Genomic DNA, 17,143 nt, shown 5'->3' with positions numbered 1-17,143 from the left:
TCAATCATTTATGTACTACCACTTCAAATCTAAGTGAACATAGATCACTGTTGTTGCTTGGAAACAATGTTGAGTATGCACATTAGCACAGGAAAGAGCTTTCCCACATTCTCACTTTTATTTCTTGTGTTGCTCTCCCCCCCCCCACTTTCTGTTCTGCAGAAATCTTACACCCTCTAGTGGTTGACTCAATATGACATTGCTGTGTGTCTGTCATTAAAAACAATCGTGCAGTTTCAATCTGCAGAGATATATGTCAGACGTAACACTATGTAATATAAAGTTGACCACTAGAGGGAGAAAAAAACTCTCCCACCACGGTGGGGGCAGGGGGACGCCCCGGCCAGCTCTGCGGGGGACTGTAGGTTGGGGCGGGGCCTGGCGCTGTCAATTATGCATGGTGCTGGCCCGCCCCAGCCCCTGCTGGCACCCGCAGTAACTCTGGGACTGTGGATGTTCCCGCGTTCGCGTAATGTAGGCCTTCCATGGGCCTGGGCCGGGACCTGCCCACGCTGGCGGTGGTGGCATGCATAATTGGATATTTTCCCAATGCCCTGCCGCCACCAATGCGGGTGTTCTGGCCCATGCATAATGTGTCAATGGAATGTATCCAGTTGCAGCTTTTAGACACTGGTGTCTTGTGTGTGTATTTGCATGTGCGTGCATACGTCAGTTCCAAAATGTATTTTACTCTCAGAAATCTTATCAGACAAGGACTTAGTGACTGTAATGAAGGTGATGAAGAAGATAAATCACTATCTTGAGCCCATTGTAGTTTCTTCCAGAGCATTGTTCTCACCTATCCCATGATAGGTCCTAAAGTCACTGTAGCATAGGAAATTTTATCAGCATGTCATCATAGACCTAGGTGTAGGACTCTCCACACACCGATACTTGTGTGTGGGCCTGCCTTCCTCTTCTCTTTGTATGTGTGTTCTTCCAACTCTATGATTCTATGATTCTATAGTTCTATGATTCTATGGATCATTTACATACACCATGTGATCACATGTAGGTTCCCGTCCTTCTTTCTACGAAGCACAAACCATTTTGCTTAATCCATGGACTTACTGCTTTATGCCTTAATGGTAAATATTACTTATTTCCCCAAATGCTATTCCACTTCACCCTTTGTTGTCCTTAGACTTGTTGAGTGTGTTTTTTACATGTTTGGTTGTGTGCTTGTACTTTAACAAAGAAAATTTCTAGTTTACACATGACTGGTTTGCTTAGAGTTCCTTAAGGGAATGTCCTGGTATACAGAGGTTGAGATCCTATGGTCACCTGTCTCTTGGTGAGTCTCCAATTGAATCACTAATTTGCCTAGTTAATTCAGGAGACCTCCAATTTTGGCAACATATTCACTCAGTAGGGCCAGCAGCGGGATAGAAGGATGTGCTCTCTCTCTCTCTCCTACTACGACTAAAGGTAAAGGTAAAAGTAAAGGTATCCCCTGTGCAAGCACTGGGTCATGTCTGACCCTTGGGGGGTGACACCCTCTAGCGTTTTCATGGCAGACTCAATACGGGGTGGTTTGCCAGTGCCTTCCCCAGTCATGACCGTTTACCCCCCAGCAAGATGGGGACTCATTTTACCGACCTCGGAAGGATGGAAGGCTGAGTCAACCTTGAGCCGGCTGCTGGGACTGAACTCCCAGCCTCATGGGCAGAGCTTTCAGACTGCATGTCTGCTGCCTTACCACTCTGCGCCACACTCTTACTACTACAACTACAATTACACTAAGCTTCTATCCATGTAGAAACTCATCCAAAGCAACTCACTATATTTCGTCCCTCTTGCCAACTGTTTAATGTGAAATGGAGAATGAGCTGGCAACCAACTCTATCCTTGGACCTAATCATGATACTTTACCTTGGACCTAACACTTCAAAAACGACGTGGATAAAACTGAGAAGGTTCAGAGGAGAGTGACAAGGATGATCCAGGGCATGGGAACTGTCCTATGAGGAAAGCCCTATGAGGAAAGGACTTGAGAAAGTTCAGCCTGGAGAAGAGGAGGTTGAGAGGGGATAGGATTGCTCCCTTGAAGTATTTGAAAGGTTGTCACTTAGAGGAAGACAGAGAAAGTTTCCTGCTGTCAGCAGAGTATAGGGCCTGCAGTAATGGGTTTAAACTACATGTAGAAGAAAATCGGCTAGATACCAGGGGGGGGGGGAACTCACAGTCAGAATAGTTCAGCTGTGGAATTGACTGCCTAAGGAGATGGTGAGCTCCGCCTCACTGGTAGTCTTCAAGCAGAAGCTAGACAGATACTTATCCTGGATGCTTTAGGCTGATTCTGCACTGAGCAGGGGGTGGGACTAGATGGCCTGTAGGCTCCTTCCAACTCTATGATTCTATGATAGGATTAAGAAAATTCCTGAGGATTGGGGGAGTGGAGCCTGGAGAGGGACCTCAGCAGGGTATAATGCCATAGACTCCACCCTCCAAAGCAGCCATTTTCTCCAGTGAAAGTTATCTCTGTTGCCTGGATATTAGCTGTAAATATAGCTCTACAGGCCCTACCTGGAGGTTGGCAACCCCAAATCCTGTTGTCATTAGTAATGCAGCTCTTGAAAATGCAATACCTTTCATTTCAATAAAAATTGAAATACACAAGCACAGTAACAAAGCTAACCATGTTTTTTTTCCCTTTAATGTAAGGAAGACTTTCTTTCCCTCCTTCAATTTCTCTCTCTCTCTCTCTCTCTCTCTCTTGTTCTCTCTTTCTCTTTCTCTCTCTCCATCTTTTGGCAGTAAAACAGCATAATTCTGTCTTTTGCACTTTATATCATGCACCTAATATGAAGTTACAAATTGTATAACTGATGCAATAAAGTCAAGTTGTTGGTAAGCAATTAATCACACAGGATGGTGCTATTTGCTGAGGCAGTTAATATTTAATGCAATTTTGGACATGCAAATTTGAGAGACTGAAAGGTAAGATGTGAGCATTAGTCAACCCTCTCCCCCCTCCCCCCAAAAAATGTTCTCCTTTCAGAGCTTCTCTGCAAGCATAATAAGGAATTTTTATTCTCTGAACTGCATCACAGCTAAACTGGTGAATATTGGGTTTCAATAAGACTACATCCCCCTTAAATCCACTGGGTTTATGGGCACAACTTAGCATGGTGAACTAGTTATGTTTGGCATTTCCAGCAAAAGGCAGAAGTCTTTTCTATTACTTTCATAAAAGAGCAAGGTGGCCATGTGAGTGATGATCGTCTTCTTGCACGGTGCATTATTATTAGGATGCACGTCTAGGGCAGGGGTAGTCAACTTGTGGTCCTCCAGATGTCCATGGACTACAATTCCATGAGACCCTATCAGCATTTGCTGGCAGGGACTCATGGGAATTGTAGTCCATGAACATCTGGAGGACCACAGGTTGACTACCCCTGGCCTATTGCATTCAAAGCAGATGTTTTGCCTCTTCTATCTGAGCCAAATAAGACTATTTCTCAAGGATTGTAGAGCCCAAAACTTCAATTTCGGACTCAACCGCTAACCTCATTGGGTGATCCTGGGACAATCAGCTACTCTCTTATAGGAGGCTTTCTCGACTAGGGTTTTGTGAAATCCTGGGGTTTCTTGACAGCTCTGGAAGGTCCCCAAAAGAGTGGGAGTTGATTTTAAAATATATTCTCAAAACGTGTTAAGCATTTATATGGTCTTGTCAAAATCCCCCCCCCCAAAAAAAATGGCTGATGATGGACCTGAAGAGGGTGGGAAGAGAAGAACCCCTGGATGAGTGTGTACACAGCTGTGCTTCCCAACCATATTCTACATCAGGGGTAGTCAACCTGTGGTCCTCCAGATGTCCATGGACTACAATTCCCATGAGCCCTTGCCAGCATTTGCGTGTTCTACATGATCACACCACTTCTGGGGTTTCTCAAAGCCTGAAGGATGTTTCAGGGGTTTCTCAATAGTGAAAAAGTTCAGAAAGTCTGTCTTACAGGCTTGTCACAATAATAAAATGGGAGCATGGAGAGCCATATATGGTTTCTTGGCTCCCTGGAAGAAAAGTGAGACGAAGGGGGGGGGGGATATACGTAACAGGTAATGTAACAGAACTGTCAGGATTCCGTGGGCATCATTAGCATCAGGATTAAACACAATGCACCCACAGATGTTAGTTATTGCCAAAACCGGCTGCCGAAACAAAGGTAAGTATGAATTGTACCTTAATCAACAGGATAGCAATGTGTGGATAATAAAGCTAATGTTGAAAATATCTCTCTTTCAGTCTCTCTCAGCATGAGAGATGGCTGGCTTTAAGATTAGCTGGATGAATTTTCTCTCACTGTGCATGCTTTTTCATTAGACCGGGGTAATTGTATCTTGTCTCTTTGTAGACTGGCAACACTCGGGAAATATAACAATGCGTCTCTCTGGTGCACCGGTTCATTAAGCCTGGAGAACATTTAACTCCTTCTCAAACACAGCCGGCTTCTGAAGCCGGAAGACTCGCCTCCATTTCAGCAGCAAGCAAGACACCCGTGTCAGGAAACACCGCCACAAGACTGCGTACGGTTTTTGTTCTTAAAAAAGCAGCGATTCTCGCAACCCTGGAAACAAAGTACCCAAATTGCTCTCGGAAGGGGGGCCAAAAGCTCAATTCACAAATGACACAATATATGAAAAGGTCGTTGTGTGAAAGACGACATTTAAAAGGCAGGCCGCTGACTTAGTGGGGCTTGAAATGCTTGTGAAGCGCCGGTGGTGCAACAGGGATTAAAAACAAATATCCCTGCTTGCTTCAGAGAAAAGAATATACTCTTTTCATGTCAGTCCTTTTCTCTCTCTGTCACACACCCAGGCACGTGGATGGGAACCGAGAACCGTTGTTCACACAAACTGTGTACAGTGCTTGTTTGTAAGGCAGCGGAATTGAACCGAAATGGTCCATAACAAACACATCCTAATAGGGAAAGGGAACATCCAATAGAACAGCATAAACAGGAAAACAGCATTTGGATGTTCACTACCCTGAACAATGGTAGCCCATAATACTTAGTCATTGGGACACACACGGAAGGAAAATTAAACTTGCTCTAGAAGGGTAGTTTCTGTATTGCAATATAAACAGCCAGTCACTATGGCAACTGATGAGATTACAGTATGTTGCCCTAGGAGATTCCTCAGGACACAACCCACATGGTCAGGTGTTAGGACCGGACAAGCTTGATTAACATTTTACATTTCTGTGTGCCACCAGATTGGTGGAAGTGAATAAAACGCACAGAAATTACTTGTGCTGTGGCCAGATTTGCTTGGAGGGCGATCAAACAAGGATTCGGAGCTACTGAGGTAGCAACTTAGGTAAAGGTAGTCTCAATTGCTTGAGAATGCTTGTGAGTTTTAAAACTATAATGTTGATTCTTATAGCTGGAATGTTTCAAATCTTATATTGTATTAATTATCAATGATTCTTTTATGTATTTTGTAATTTGATTACTGGTCTAGTACCGTAATAAAGAGTATTTTTTTGGATTGGTGGAAGTGGAAAGCTGAAAACCTTCCTTGGTCTACTTGGGCACTAGTGAAAGGGCATGGTCCCTGTATTCAGCTGTCCTGCTCACCTTTCTAGATGGCTTCTTGTGTCCTTAACAGGAGCTGGCTCAAAAGGCCAGGATTCCTATGGGGGAGGGAGATTAACAAAGGGTCCCTGTTCCTTCAAGGATTGTAGTTTGGTGTAATATTACTGCTCCTTGCTCCAGTTCTTTCGTTGAATGATACGTTGTTGGGTTTCCACCAAGCAGTGCTTGAGAAATCAAGCATAACCCCATAGTCTGGGAGCAAGTGGAGGCGAGTGGAGGGGTAGGTCTCCTAGCTTGCCCCTTATAGCAAGGGACCCCTTGAGTGGTGAAAGGACAGTGGCTTATCCACATCAGAATGGACATGCAGCTGCTACATTCTGCCTTTCATGTGAGACTTGCTGAGGCCTGCCAAGAATAAACACAAATTCCCCCCAATGAAGATTCCCTCTGGGACTCCTCTCATCCCCCGGTTCAGGGATTCCCAACCAGGGCTCCCTGGAATCCTGGGTATGTGTGAGAACTCCCCAGGGACTCCCCAGCCTTTCCACTATATCCTGCCTTAATACACTAGGACAAACTTTGCAGGCTGGTTCCAGAGATCCTTGAAGCTTGAAAAATATTTCAGGAGGTCCTCCATGCACAAAAAGGTGAAGAAGGATGCCCTAACCAAATACCTTGGATAACAGCTTTCCTAGATCACTGAGAATCCTTTTGGGACACCCAAATTCCATCTCCTTACTCCTCCCCACTCAGAAACCCTGGTCTTGCTCCCTGGGAAGCCGTCCCCCACTCAACAAGCTGGTGTCTTCAGCCATAACTGTGATATCTTAGTCATTGCACCTGGCAATATCCCATGTTTTACCAAAGCTCAGATCTGATCTCCAGGGGGACAACAAAGTCAGGATAGGTGGAAGAATATATATGATACTGGAGGGAATGTCCATAAATTTTCATGCCTCTTTAGCTGTTTTCCCTCTGGACCTCCAGGTGACATTTCCAGGTGTATGTCAATGGTTCCAGACCTGAAACATAGGCAGTTCTCTTTCCTTTCACCGGATGTACTTTAATGCAATGCAAAAGCATCTGTCCACCCAGATTATTCTCCTAGCAGAGTCTATATTAGCAAATAATCCATCATTTGTGATTAATATTACATGTGCTAATTCATTTTACATGGCACATTTGGTATCTTCGCTTTGATGCAGCGGCCTTCACATTTAGTATCTTCATGAAATGCAGACGGTAGAAGGAGAGCGATGCCTGCTTCTAATCCTGCTCTAACTCTACTTACAGAGTCTGGGACAATATTCTAACTAGGACCACTGAGTCTAATAATAAAGTCTCGCCCAAGCCTTTGGTGTTACTACAATGACGTGAATAAAATTCCCACTACTGTGTATCAGTGTTTAAATATCTCTCGGGTAGACACTGGATTCACTAGGGGATCAGCATTCCCATATCAAATTTCTCATCCTGTGATTGTGCCATTTGTACAACTCAGAGACTGTGTTAGTTAGAGGGCTTCCCCCTGTTTCCCAGAGAACACAACTGAACTGGGTCAAGGTTAAGAAGACTCCATAGGGCTGCATTCACACATGGTTGAGTATGGCACTATAGCCATCATTTGATTGCCCAGTCTGCATGGGAAAATCCAGTTGAGATTACTGCTCTCCTGCCATATCAAAACTGCTGTATTGGTATAGCACAACTCTTGTGCAACAACCGAGGATATGTGGATGCAGTTTTGGTAACGGCCGTCTGTTACCCTTTGAGCAGAATGGGTTGTGCGCATGTTCCAGTCCGTAGATAGGATAAATGCCAACAACGTTCTAGAACATGAATTGTACATAAGCTTCCGTTGCAAAGGTTCTCTTAATGTTTTTTTGTTAAAATAATCCACTTTTCTGCTCGGAAATACAGCGAGCTGATATCTCATAATAATGCAATCAAAGAACATTAATAGACAATGCAATAGACACCCACTTTTGATCCTCTATTGGGAAAATGTAGAAGCTTGTCAAACACAGGACGTTACTCAAAACCTGGTACTGTGGTGTATATTAGATTACTTTGCAAAATAGCTAGCAGATTTATCACAAGTGAGTCCCATTGCCTTCAGGAGGAGCTGCTCATCGGTAAAGTTACTGTCATGTCATCGGTCAAGATGTCTCCATATCTCTCTGATTATCCAGGGGTAGTCAAACTGCGGCCCTCTAGATGTCCATGGACTACAATTCCCATGAGGGGATTGTATTCCATGGACATCTGGAGGGCCGCAGTTTGACTACCCCTGGATTATACCTATGCACAGTAACATAACATTTGTAGTCATCAGAATATTTGATTTCCAAACTTCTGATCTGGAAATTTAGGGCACCTGGAGATGGGTGGAGTTTTCATAGGTGTAGTGGAGAAGGGGTTCCTTACACCCACAGCTCACTCTACCCCCCCCCCCAGCAAGCTATTCTCACATGGTGAAGAATCTTTAAAAGCAGCCTCTAATGCAGAAGGCTCAAGATATCAGGGAGACGTGGGAAACGCAGGGGAACATTTGCACATTTCCAGAAGCAAATCTGGAGTTTGTAAAGTATCATCAGTGAGGTTGTTCCCTTATTTACATACACTTTCGACTCCCCCTAATCTACGAACAGGGCTTCAGGTTCCAGTGGGGGAACAATTTGCACTCAAACAGGCTGCTTTCCATATTACAGATCGAGAAACCGTATTCATAAGCCGAAAGAGTCTTAAGGGACGGGTGGGAACAGGCTCCTTCCATCACTCGTGGAAGTACCTTTAATAACCACAGCACATAAAATAATTATCGTCAAATGCAAAATTAATAAATGCACTGACAACAGAACGATCTTTCCCGTATGCTGGCTGGCTTCGTAGCTGTTCTCCCTTTCCCGCCTTGTGTCTCACTAATCAGATCCACCCCGCATTGTTTTGTGCACCATTTTGTGCAACTTCCCATGCTGTCTGATTTATCCCGTCCACCCTCACATACAGTCTCGCAATGGTCACCGGTCCGCGGGGCGAGGAGGGGGGTAGTGCCGTTCCGCACCACTCACCAGAGTTGGGGTCGGAGTTGCCGTCAGCTTCAGTCCTCTTGTCTGGTGAAGCCTGGTCGTAGAATTCGTCCTGCGGCTGAACCAGAGGGAGAGGGTGTGAGATCAGGGTTCCACTACCCACAGGCTCATGATCTCCTAGACCACTGTCACTGCAGCTTTCTTGCGAGCCATCGGGGAGGTGAAATGTAACACGGCGCTGGGACTACAAAGAAGAGCACAGGATAGGTGGATTAGTGCTCTTCTTTCGGCTAGGACCACTCTCATTGAAGTATATATATATACGCTTTTTCTCTCAATTTCTTTTTTTATTGCATCCAAAATACTTTCTTTCCCCATCACATAGCTTCTTGGTATAGCACCCCAGGAAAGAAGACAAGAGGCGATCAAGGGGAACTTCCCAAATTCACCCAAATACCTATTTAAAGTTTAAAACAATTGACATGAATAACGTTTAAGAGAAGGCCTGCTGAACAGGGGGAGGGGGAGGCAGGCTGGCACAGCCTGTTCTTGTGAGAATCATAGAGTTAGAAGGGATCTCCAGGGCCATCTAGTCCAACCCCTTGCAAAAAGCAAGGAATTCACAACTACCTGCCCACCCACAGTGACCCTAATTCCATGCCCAGAACTCAAAGGCTAAGCAAGATCAGTATTTGTAAGGGGGGCACCAAGGAAGAGACACCGCAGAAGGAGGCAGTGGGAAACCACCTCTGCTCCCTGCTTCCCTTGAAAGCCTCTTGCTGTGGTCACCGTAAGTCAACTGCAACTTGACAGCCCTTAGCACACACCAATAAGCACACACGGAGTAGGTACAGAGTCTGTTTTCTGCCTTTGTGTCAAGACTTGCAGTCTGGACCTAATGCCTTTTTTCCCCACCAATCGTATCTGTCATTCAACCTGGCTAACATGTACATTCATCATGGAGCTTGGTAGGCCTATAGCAAAGTTTCCTCTTGAATTTCCCAGGGGGGATTAGCCTTGTTTGGCAGATCTCATAATTAGCCTCAAGTAGCATCATTTTGTCAGATCTCAGAAGCTAAGCAGGGTCAGCCTTGGTTAGTAGTTGGATGGGAGACCACCAAGGAAGGTCAAGGTCTCAATGCAGAGGCAGGCAATAGGAGAGCATCTCTAAACAGCGCTTGCCTTAAAAAAAAACCCTGCAGAGTCACCATAAATTGGTTGCAAGGGACCCCAACTCCCCCCAAAAGTATAGTTTCAAAAGACATGCTAGATGCTACCACTGGAGAAGAGGAAACAAACTTTACTGAAGACCTACATCACTTAATGAGTGCCTTTTCCTCTGCCTCAGCATACCCTTAGACATCTCTATGAGGAGGCAGAGAAATTTACAGTGAGATGGCCTAAGTTAAATTCTTCAAACACACTGCAGCTGTTGGTGGCAGGAAATAATGTTATGAGATTTACACCGGCCTTAATATTGTGCACCTCACTAGAGAGTTTGCTTGTGTATGCAGCAGTGGTGGCTTAGGGAGGACACAGAGCAACACGTGACAAACCAAAGGAGTGTTAATTCAGGAAACTGAAATACGAAAACACCTTTCCTCAAGCTTCAAAATTAGTATTTCAAAAATCTTCATCAGCATGCACGACTGCCTACAATCCTACTTTACTATTACCTGCAGATCCAGTGTTAACATAATATAATGGCTGGAACTTGTTGCTTGCTATTTGGGTCATAAAAGCATTCCTCTTACTCCCTGCTCAGCTGTAGCATCAGCATTATGGGCTGCCAGGTATTACAGCAAGGAAGAAAGAATATCTAGAGTAAATTGCATCACGATTGGGAATTCAGGTATACAAATATTTTGAAAGAAACAGGCTTTTTGTTATTTTAAAACAAAGAAACTCCCATTGACCGTTAATGCACTGGGAACTTCACTGCCCCAGCTCCCATGCAGGAGCACAAGTCGGGGGCAGATGAGGTGCACCAGGCCAAATGCTCCCCCGTGTGGGTGCAGGAAGAGGTGGGGCAACCTGCCACGACTAAAACTCCAGCCTGCAGCTCAGCACGAAAACTCCAGTGCATAAACGGTCATTGAGTCTAAATATCTAGGACTTGACATTATTACACTATCCTTACCATTTATTTAGTGCCTCTAATATTTGTGAAAAGCCCTCCTGGGCATAGCATATCCGGGTTCTCTTTCCTGTGTCCAGCCTCTGTTTCCGGCTGGACACGCTCCACAGCTCCTAGAGGGCCTGCCCCACTAGTCGGCCGTGTGGCGAGCCAAAAGCCTCTCACCCAGACACTGCCGGGACACCAAGGCCAGGGCACCTGCAGAGCCCTGGCTGGCCCTTTGCTTGGCCTAGCTGGCACTGGGGAGAAGAGCAGGAGGGGCACACACCACCGCGAGTACATGAGCCCTGGCTGACACCCACCTCCTGCCCCTCCTTCCCTCCTTCGTCACCCAGGTCACTCCCCCGCATGCCTTTGCCCTGCCACCTCACCAGCATGCCCGGCCACATGAAGAAAAAAACGGGTTTGTATTATTCAATATTATGAATATTTAAATGAATGTCCCTTATTTTTTTAACCAGTGCCATTTCCTATGCAAGTCTCATGTTACTTTCAACACATGCACAACTGGAACATATGACACAAACCCCACGTCTATCCCAGCACTGGTCCCTAGATTTAATTGCAGAGTTAATTTATCACCGCTTCCTTACAAAGAGATATATGTACAGGCAGGATGCATGCGTGTGTCCCACGACATGTGAACAGCCCTTAGACATTCCACAGGATTAGGTGGCAAAGGGATTTTTAAAGTGTCCCATTCCAGGCTGTACTCAATGAGCCTCCTTATTTAAATGTTCCCCCAAAGGGGAGGAGGGGAACAGTGAACAAATAGGCCAAGGAAAAATGCTCAGTCCACCCAACAGCCACAAAGGTGGGCCATGTGGAGGGCATAATTTAGGGAGGGGATACTTTGGGAGGTTTTTGTTTGTTTGACTATTCAAAACTCCCCGCCCCCCCCCCCCAGAACACCACCTATACACTCTGGACCTGTTTGTATGTTGCAACGTTGTATTGTTTATTGGTTATACAATTATAATCTTACTAGTAAATAAGCCCGCTGCAGGCTTAATGCAGCGGGCGCTAGTGGAGCTGGCAAGGCGTGCTTGGGCTGGGGTGGCTCAGGCTGCGTGGCATGGTGCGGGGGCGCGGCCTACCTTGGCGGCGATCCTGCGGGCAACGGAGGAGTTATGTGGCCGGGTGGTTCGGTGGGTGCATTGGCATGGAGGTGGCCGGAGCAGCGCTGGAGGGTGGGAGGCTGGGCGGGGCAGCGGGCAGCGGCACAGCTGGAGGTGCGGTAGTGGGCGCCGGTGCAACCAAAGTCATGGCAGCGGCCGGCTGCTGGCGCAGCGGGTGGCGTCGCGGGGCATGGCGGAGGCAGCGGCAGGGCCGCAGCAGCTGACAGGCAGAGGGCGCGCCGCAAGGGAGCGGCCGTCCGGGCCGGATGTCAGCGCAGAAATGGTGGCGGGCAGCATCAGGTAGGCAAGGCGGAAGGGGGGCAGGTCGGTAGGTGCTTTGCACCTCCTGATTAGTGAGGCCGGCAGCCAGGGGGCCAATTGCAAGCCGCGGTGCGCGCAGCTCGCAATTGGTCCCTTGCCGGCGAACTGACACTCGGAGGGCCCAATTGGCAGGTGCTTTGCGCCTGCCGATTGGGCCCTCCGAGTGTCACTCCGGGGGAAGGGGCCTATGGGCACCCTTCCCCATCACGGACAGGGCCCACCCTCGGGGGCCTTAACCGATTATTTAATCCGCTCCAATAGGAGCGGGTTAAAGATATGTTTACAATTATCAGTTATTATTGCATGGTTATTCAAATGTTCTATAGACTGTTCCATGTATTGTTCTTATGTTATTATATAAACCGCCCTGTGCCCCCGGGGAGCGCAGTATATAAATATAATCAATAAAATAAATAAAAATAAAAATTTAGATTCTGCGCCAGCCAGAAAAAATGGTGAAGACTTGGTAAAGCTTTACCTCCAAAGGGCAATACCAACTAACCGTGTAATTTAAATAATCTGAATGAATGGGGAAAACAGGCAAAAAGGGGGGGGAGAGGTATAATACCACAGAGTCCATCCTCCAAATGGAAGGAAAGACCTCAGCTGGGATGTGACACCAAAAACTCTGTGTATCCATTTCCTCCAGGACTGATGATATCCGTAGTCTGGAGACCAGCGTTAATTCCAGGAGATCTGCAGTCCCCACCTGGAGGTTGGCAACCGTAGAATAAGTTCTAGTGAATAAAACAATTCTCACTTCATAATACGACAGTTTAGGATTGCTCTCAAATTCTCTCAGCAAATCAAGTACCAGCTCACAGCAGAAAGGTAACACCATACAAAGATGATTTTTGGAAGGGGAAGGGGATGTCATTTTATTTTGATTTTGATTGTCCAATTCGCAAGGGCATCTCCCCCCCCCTCTGTTTCTTATTGAGACACCCACTAGTCATCTACATTTGTCTTGACTGGAAAGAGAAACAAAATCCCTCTGAACAGGCAAATAATGTAGTACAATTTAATTTAATCTAACTCCTGGCTTGTTTGACTCAGGAGTCAGCTAATGCTAATAACTCCCACATTTTAGCCTTTTAAAACAAGAAGCCCATGTGCCTGAAGCTCAGGAAATCAATGCCTGTCATGGGTTTAGATAAAATTAGCCCTGGGTTGTGGTGGACGAGGTCCTTGGCCCCGAAACCCATTGTGCCACGGAACAGGAAACGGGAAACAAAACGTATTTCCCCTTCACTTGGGAAGGATTTGAGCTAACAGCTTCAAATCCTTTAGAAATGTACCCAGACTGCTGATGTCTAAAAACATAATAATTACTGGGATTTGGTGCCGGTAATTAATACGTTTACAATGTCTCAGCGTCGGTGAAGGCAGCGTTGAAGGAAACTCATTCACTGCCTCCAGTGGTTGGATGTTGGCCCATTCTGTCAGGACTGTGTTTTTAAAAAGAAATCTTACCCTTGGAAATGAGGATAGGCTTTTGGAGATCTTTAAAAAAAAAATGCAGACTTTAAGACTGCCAGCTCTGGATGCGGAAATACCCAGGGACATTGGGGGTGGAGCTGGAAATGAGACAGGGAGAGACCTCAGTGGGGCACAAGGCCATAGAGTCCACCCTCCAAAACCTCTATTTTCTCCGGGAAAAAGATCTCTGTAGTCTGAAAATGAGCAGGAATTTCAAGGAATCCCTGGATCCCACCTGGAGGCTGTCACCCCTAAATAGTTCCTATGCTAAATGAAATGGGTAGCAACAAGCCAAATGATTTGGTTTAACAGCGAAGTTTTCTGGGTTTTTTTAAAGGTTGCTTTTCTACTGTGATTAAATGCTCAGAAAGAATCCTTTTTTTAAAAAAAATGCTCAGAAAGAATCCTTTTTTAAAAAACAAAACAAAAGAGAGGACAGATTCAGTTCTCCCCCAGTGGATATTTATAGGTCAAAAGGGAAAGACACAGAGCGAGCTGTGCGTCTCGCCATCTGTGGTGGAGGCACCCGCTGAATGTTGCTTCAGAAACAAATTATTGCAAATTCATCTAAATGTCACGAGGCAGCAAACATGAACCTATTTCATAATGAGAGTCATATTTATCGATACAAATTGTGGTTAGACTCATTTAATTAGTTGCGGCGCAAAATTACAAATCTTACCAAGGGGAATGCACTCATTATACTGCAGACTGGGGGGGGAAATGATATTTTATGAGCAAGAGGAGAGCAAAGCACAAATGGAGGACTCCAGCTTCTGGTCTTCTCCCTTTCTGCTCCTATCATTCATCCAGGAGCTCCTATCTCTACTTTCCTGGTTCTCTTTCCCTCCCCAATCCCCAATTTCTACTACTATCCTTCTCTACCTCTCCAAATCCTTGTAACGTCATATTTCCTTTTCAGTCCAAGAGCATAACTGTATAAGAAAAACCTTGCAGGATTAGACCAATGATCCATCTAGTCCAGCATCTCATGTTATAATATGCAATATTTGTACTGTTACATTGTTGTATTGTTATATTGTACTGTTACACTGTTATCTGGTTACAATTATTAGTTATTATTATAAGGTTATTCACATGTTTTTATAGACCGTATGTATTGTTCCTTGTTATTATGTAAACCGCCCTGAGCCTCCGGGGAGGGCAGTATATAAGTATGATAAATAATAAATAATAAAATAAAGATCTGTAGTGTGCATTATTCAGGCACACATGAAGAATATCCTGCAGGGGGCATCATAGGAAATGTGTATTTAGCATAGTTCATTTAAGAACTTTCTGATCCCCCCCCCCCCCGAATAATCTCTTCAAGTGTCCTGATTGAGTCTTTGGAGACTTCCTGCTCCTTTGAGCACGCTGTCCTTTAGCTTGTCTCCACAACAAACAAAACAAACAACAAAACAGTTAGCTATTAATCTCTCTCATCTCTGTCTATACATAGCTGTTTCTCTTAACGATAAAACTATTTTATTCTTTTAAGTTCCTCTCTGCAAATTTCATCTCTGCCAACATCTCCCACACTGGCCAGTCAATTTCTCCAGAGGGCCAACAACCGGGCACAGAAGTTGAGGCCTTCCTCTGATGTTGCCTCCTGGGATTCAGTCATCATGGGTAGTAGCCACTGATAGATTTATCCTCCATAAATCTATCATCCTCCTTTTCAAGCTGTCTATTCCTGTGACCATCACCTTGAATTTCAAACACCTGGCATGCAAAACTCTGGCAGGATACAGTGATGGCCCCATTTTAATCACTCTTTGCATAAATAAGTATTATCCATCCCAAATCTGCTGCCCTGTATGACCTCCAATAATTTGGGAGAGGGAGAAAAAAGTTCCCTTTTGAACTTTAACTTCTCTCTTTTTACTCTCTTCCAGATAGCCTCCTGGCTTACTCCCTGCTGAGGACTGAGCTTGATGTTCGAGGCAGGATCCTAAGTCTGCACTGAAATTAACAAATGCATGGCTAGATCTCCACTGCAGGATCCAATCAGTTTAAACTGAAACTGACCAATAGTGCACACTGGGGGGAAGATCCTTTTGTCTGTGCTTGTATGTGATGCTACTCCAATAATGGTCTAAATCAGGGGTAGTCAACCTGTGGTCCTCCAGATGTCCATGGACTACAATTCCCATGAGCCCCTGCCAGCATTTGCTGGCAGGGGCTCATGGGAATTGTAGTCCATGGACATCTGGAGGACCACAGGTTGACTACCCCTGGTCTTAATGACTGCCAACTGCCAACGCTAGCCGTGCCCGGATTGGCCTGCCACGCCGGAAACAGAGACCAGACACCGGATGTGTCCCAGACAGCGGGCCACCCCAGTGCTGTTTTCAAAATATATATGGTTACAGATATACACACACACATTAATTAACTCTCATGCATTTGGGAAACCCTTCCAGGGCCATCAAAAAAAAAAGCGTGCTGTAACCAAATGAACCAAAATAATGACATGATAGTTGGAAATGCAATTAAGTTGTTGCTGACAGTGGCCAACCCTGTGTGGTTTTCAAAGCAAGAGACATTCTGAGCTGTTTTGCCATTGCCTGCCTCTGTCCCTTGACAGTCTCCCTTTCAAGGACCAGGGATGACTCTGCTTAGCTTCTGAAATATGTCAGTGTTGGTCTAACCTGGGCCATCCAAGTCAGGGAGGTTTGCCTGTTCCAGGTTGCAATATACTTGGAGACTTGGGAGGTGGAGGTGGGTGGGGTTTGAGGAGGGGAGGGGCTTCAATGGGCTATAATGCCACAGAGTCAACCTTCCAGAGCAGCCATTTTCTCCAGGTGAACTGATCTCTGTCATCTGGAGATGGGTTTTAATAGCCGGAGGCTGGGTCATTTGTTTATGTAGAGTAGGCTTTCTCAATCAGGGTTTCGTGGAACCCTGGAGTTTCACAATTGGGTGGGCGTTAATTGACTAATTTAATTTAATTTAATTTATTTTTTAAATTAAAAATTATCAGATGATATGACCATATGGAAATCAAATAAAATAGAATATATCAAGTGACATCAGACACTAAGTGTTAATCTTGGTCCACAGCCTCATGCTAGAGTCTGCTTCTTGGTCAATCTGGAATACAACATAACTTCTGGAAACTTGCCTTTTTTTAACAGAGGAAATGCAGACGGTCTCATGTCAGAAACAAACAGACAATCACTTCTAATCATCATTATTCTCTTGGAAAATAGTCTGTTTATGCTTTGCTCCTTGTCCCTCGCTCAAGCTATGCAGGATTCACGTGGGGATAAAGAGGCAGAGGAGAAAAAAATAATAATAAGCCACCACTGAAAATCCCTTTAGTATTCAGCTCTGTTAGCTTTCTTTTAACAGAGCGCATGACCTTGGCAATCTAGCAGGGCATGGCCCTTGTGTAAAAGGTAGCAGGCTTTTATCTAATGGGATGTGGCCCTCCCTGTACATTATGATTAACCTTGGATTTCAAACACTTGACGTGGAAAACTGTTCACTTAAAGAGAGCTGCCGAGTGGG

The 17,143-nt window shown here is 45.3% G+C and overlaps 1 protein-coding gene and 1 long non-coding RNA gene across 7 annotated transcripts in view; one reads left to right on the top strand and one right to left on the bottom strand.

Moving 5' to 3' along the window:
* The window catches only part of PCDH9 (protocadherin 9), a 950,858-nt gene that overhangs the window by 329,063 nt on the left and 604,652 nt on the right, over positions 1 to 17,143 (bottom strand). For 2 of the 6 annotated variants that reach the window (XM_077344010.1, XM_077344011.1), the window contains one exon: positions 8,615 to 8,816. The exons of 2 other annotated variants lie outside the window; for them this stretch is intronic. In XM_077344010.1, coding sequence (XP_077200125.1) covers positions 8,615 to 8,816 — 202 coding nt within the window. The remainder of the gene's footprint in view (positions 1 to 8,614; positions 8,817 to 17,143) is intronic. 2 more of the 6 variants (XM_077344012.1, XM_077344013.1) reach the window with 1 other exon arrangement.
* Positions 5,034 to 15,243, top strand: LOC143840454 (uncharacterized). The gene is made up of 3 exons (XR_013232194.1): positions 5,034 to 5,325; positions 12,798 to 12,979; positions 15,129 to 15,243. It is a non-coding gene; the product is annotated as an uncharacterized LOC143840454 (long non-coding RNA).

The sequence above is a fragment of the Paroedura picta genome, chromosome 6, assembly GCF_049243985.1.
Source record: "Paroedura picta isolate Pp20150507F chromosome 6, Ppicta_v3.0, whole genome shotgun sequence".
NCBI classification, from domain to species: Eukaryota; Metazoa; Chordata; class Lepidosauria; order Squamata; family Gekkonidae; genus Paroedura; species Paroedura picta.
The sequence above is the reverse complement of the archived record's forward strand: the minus strand, read 5'-3'. Positions and strand labels throughout refer to the sequence as shown.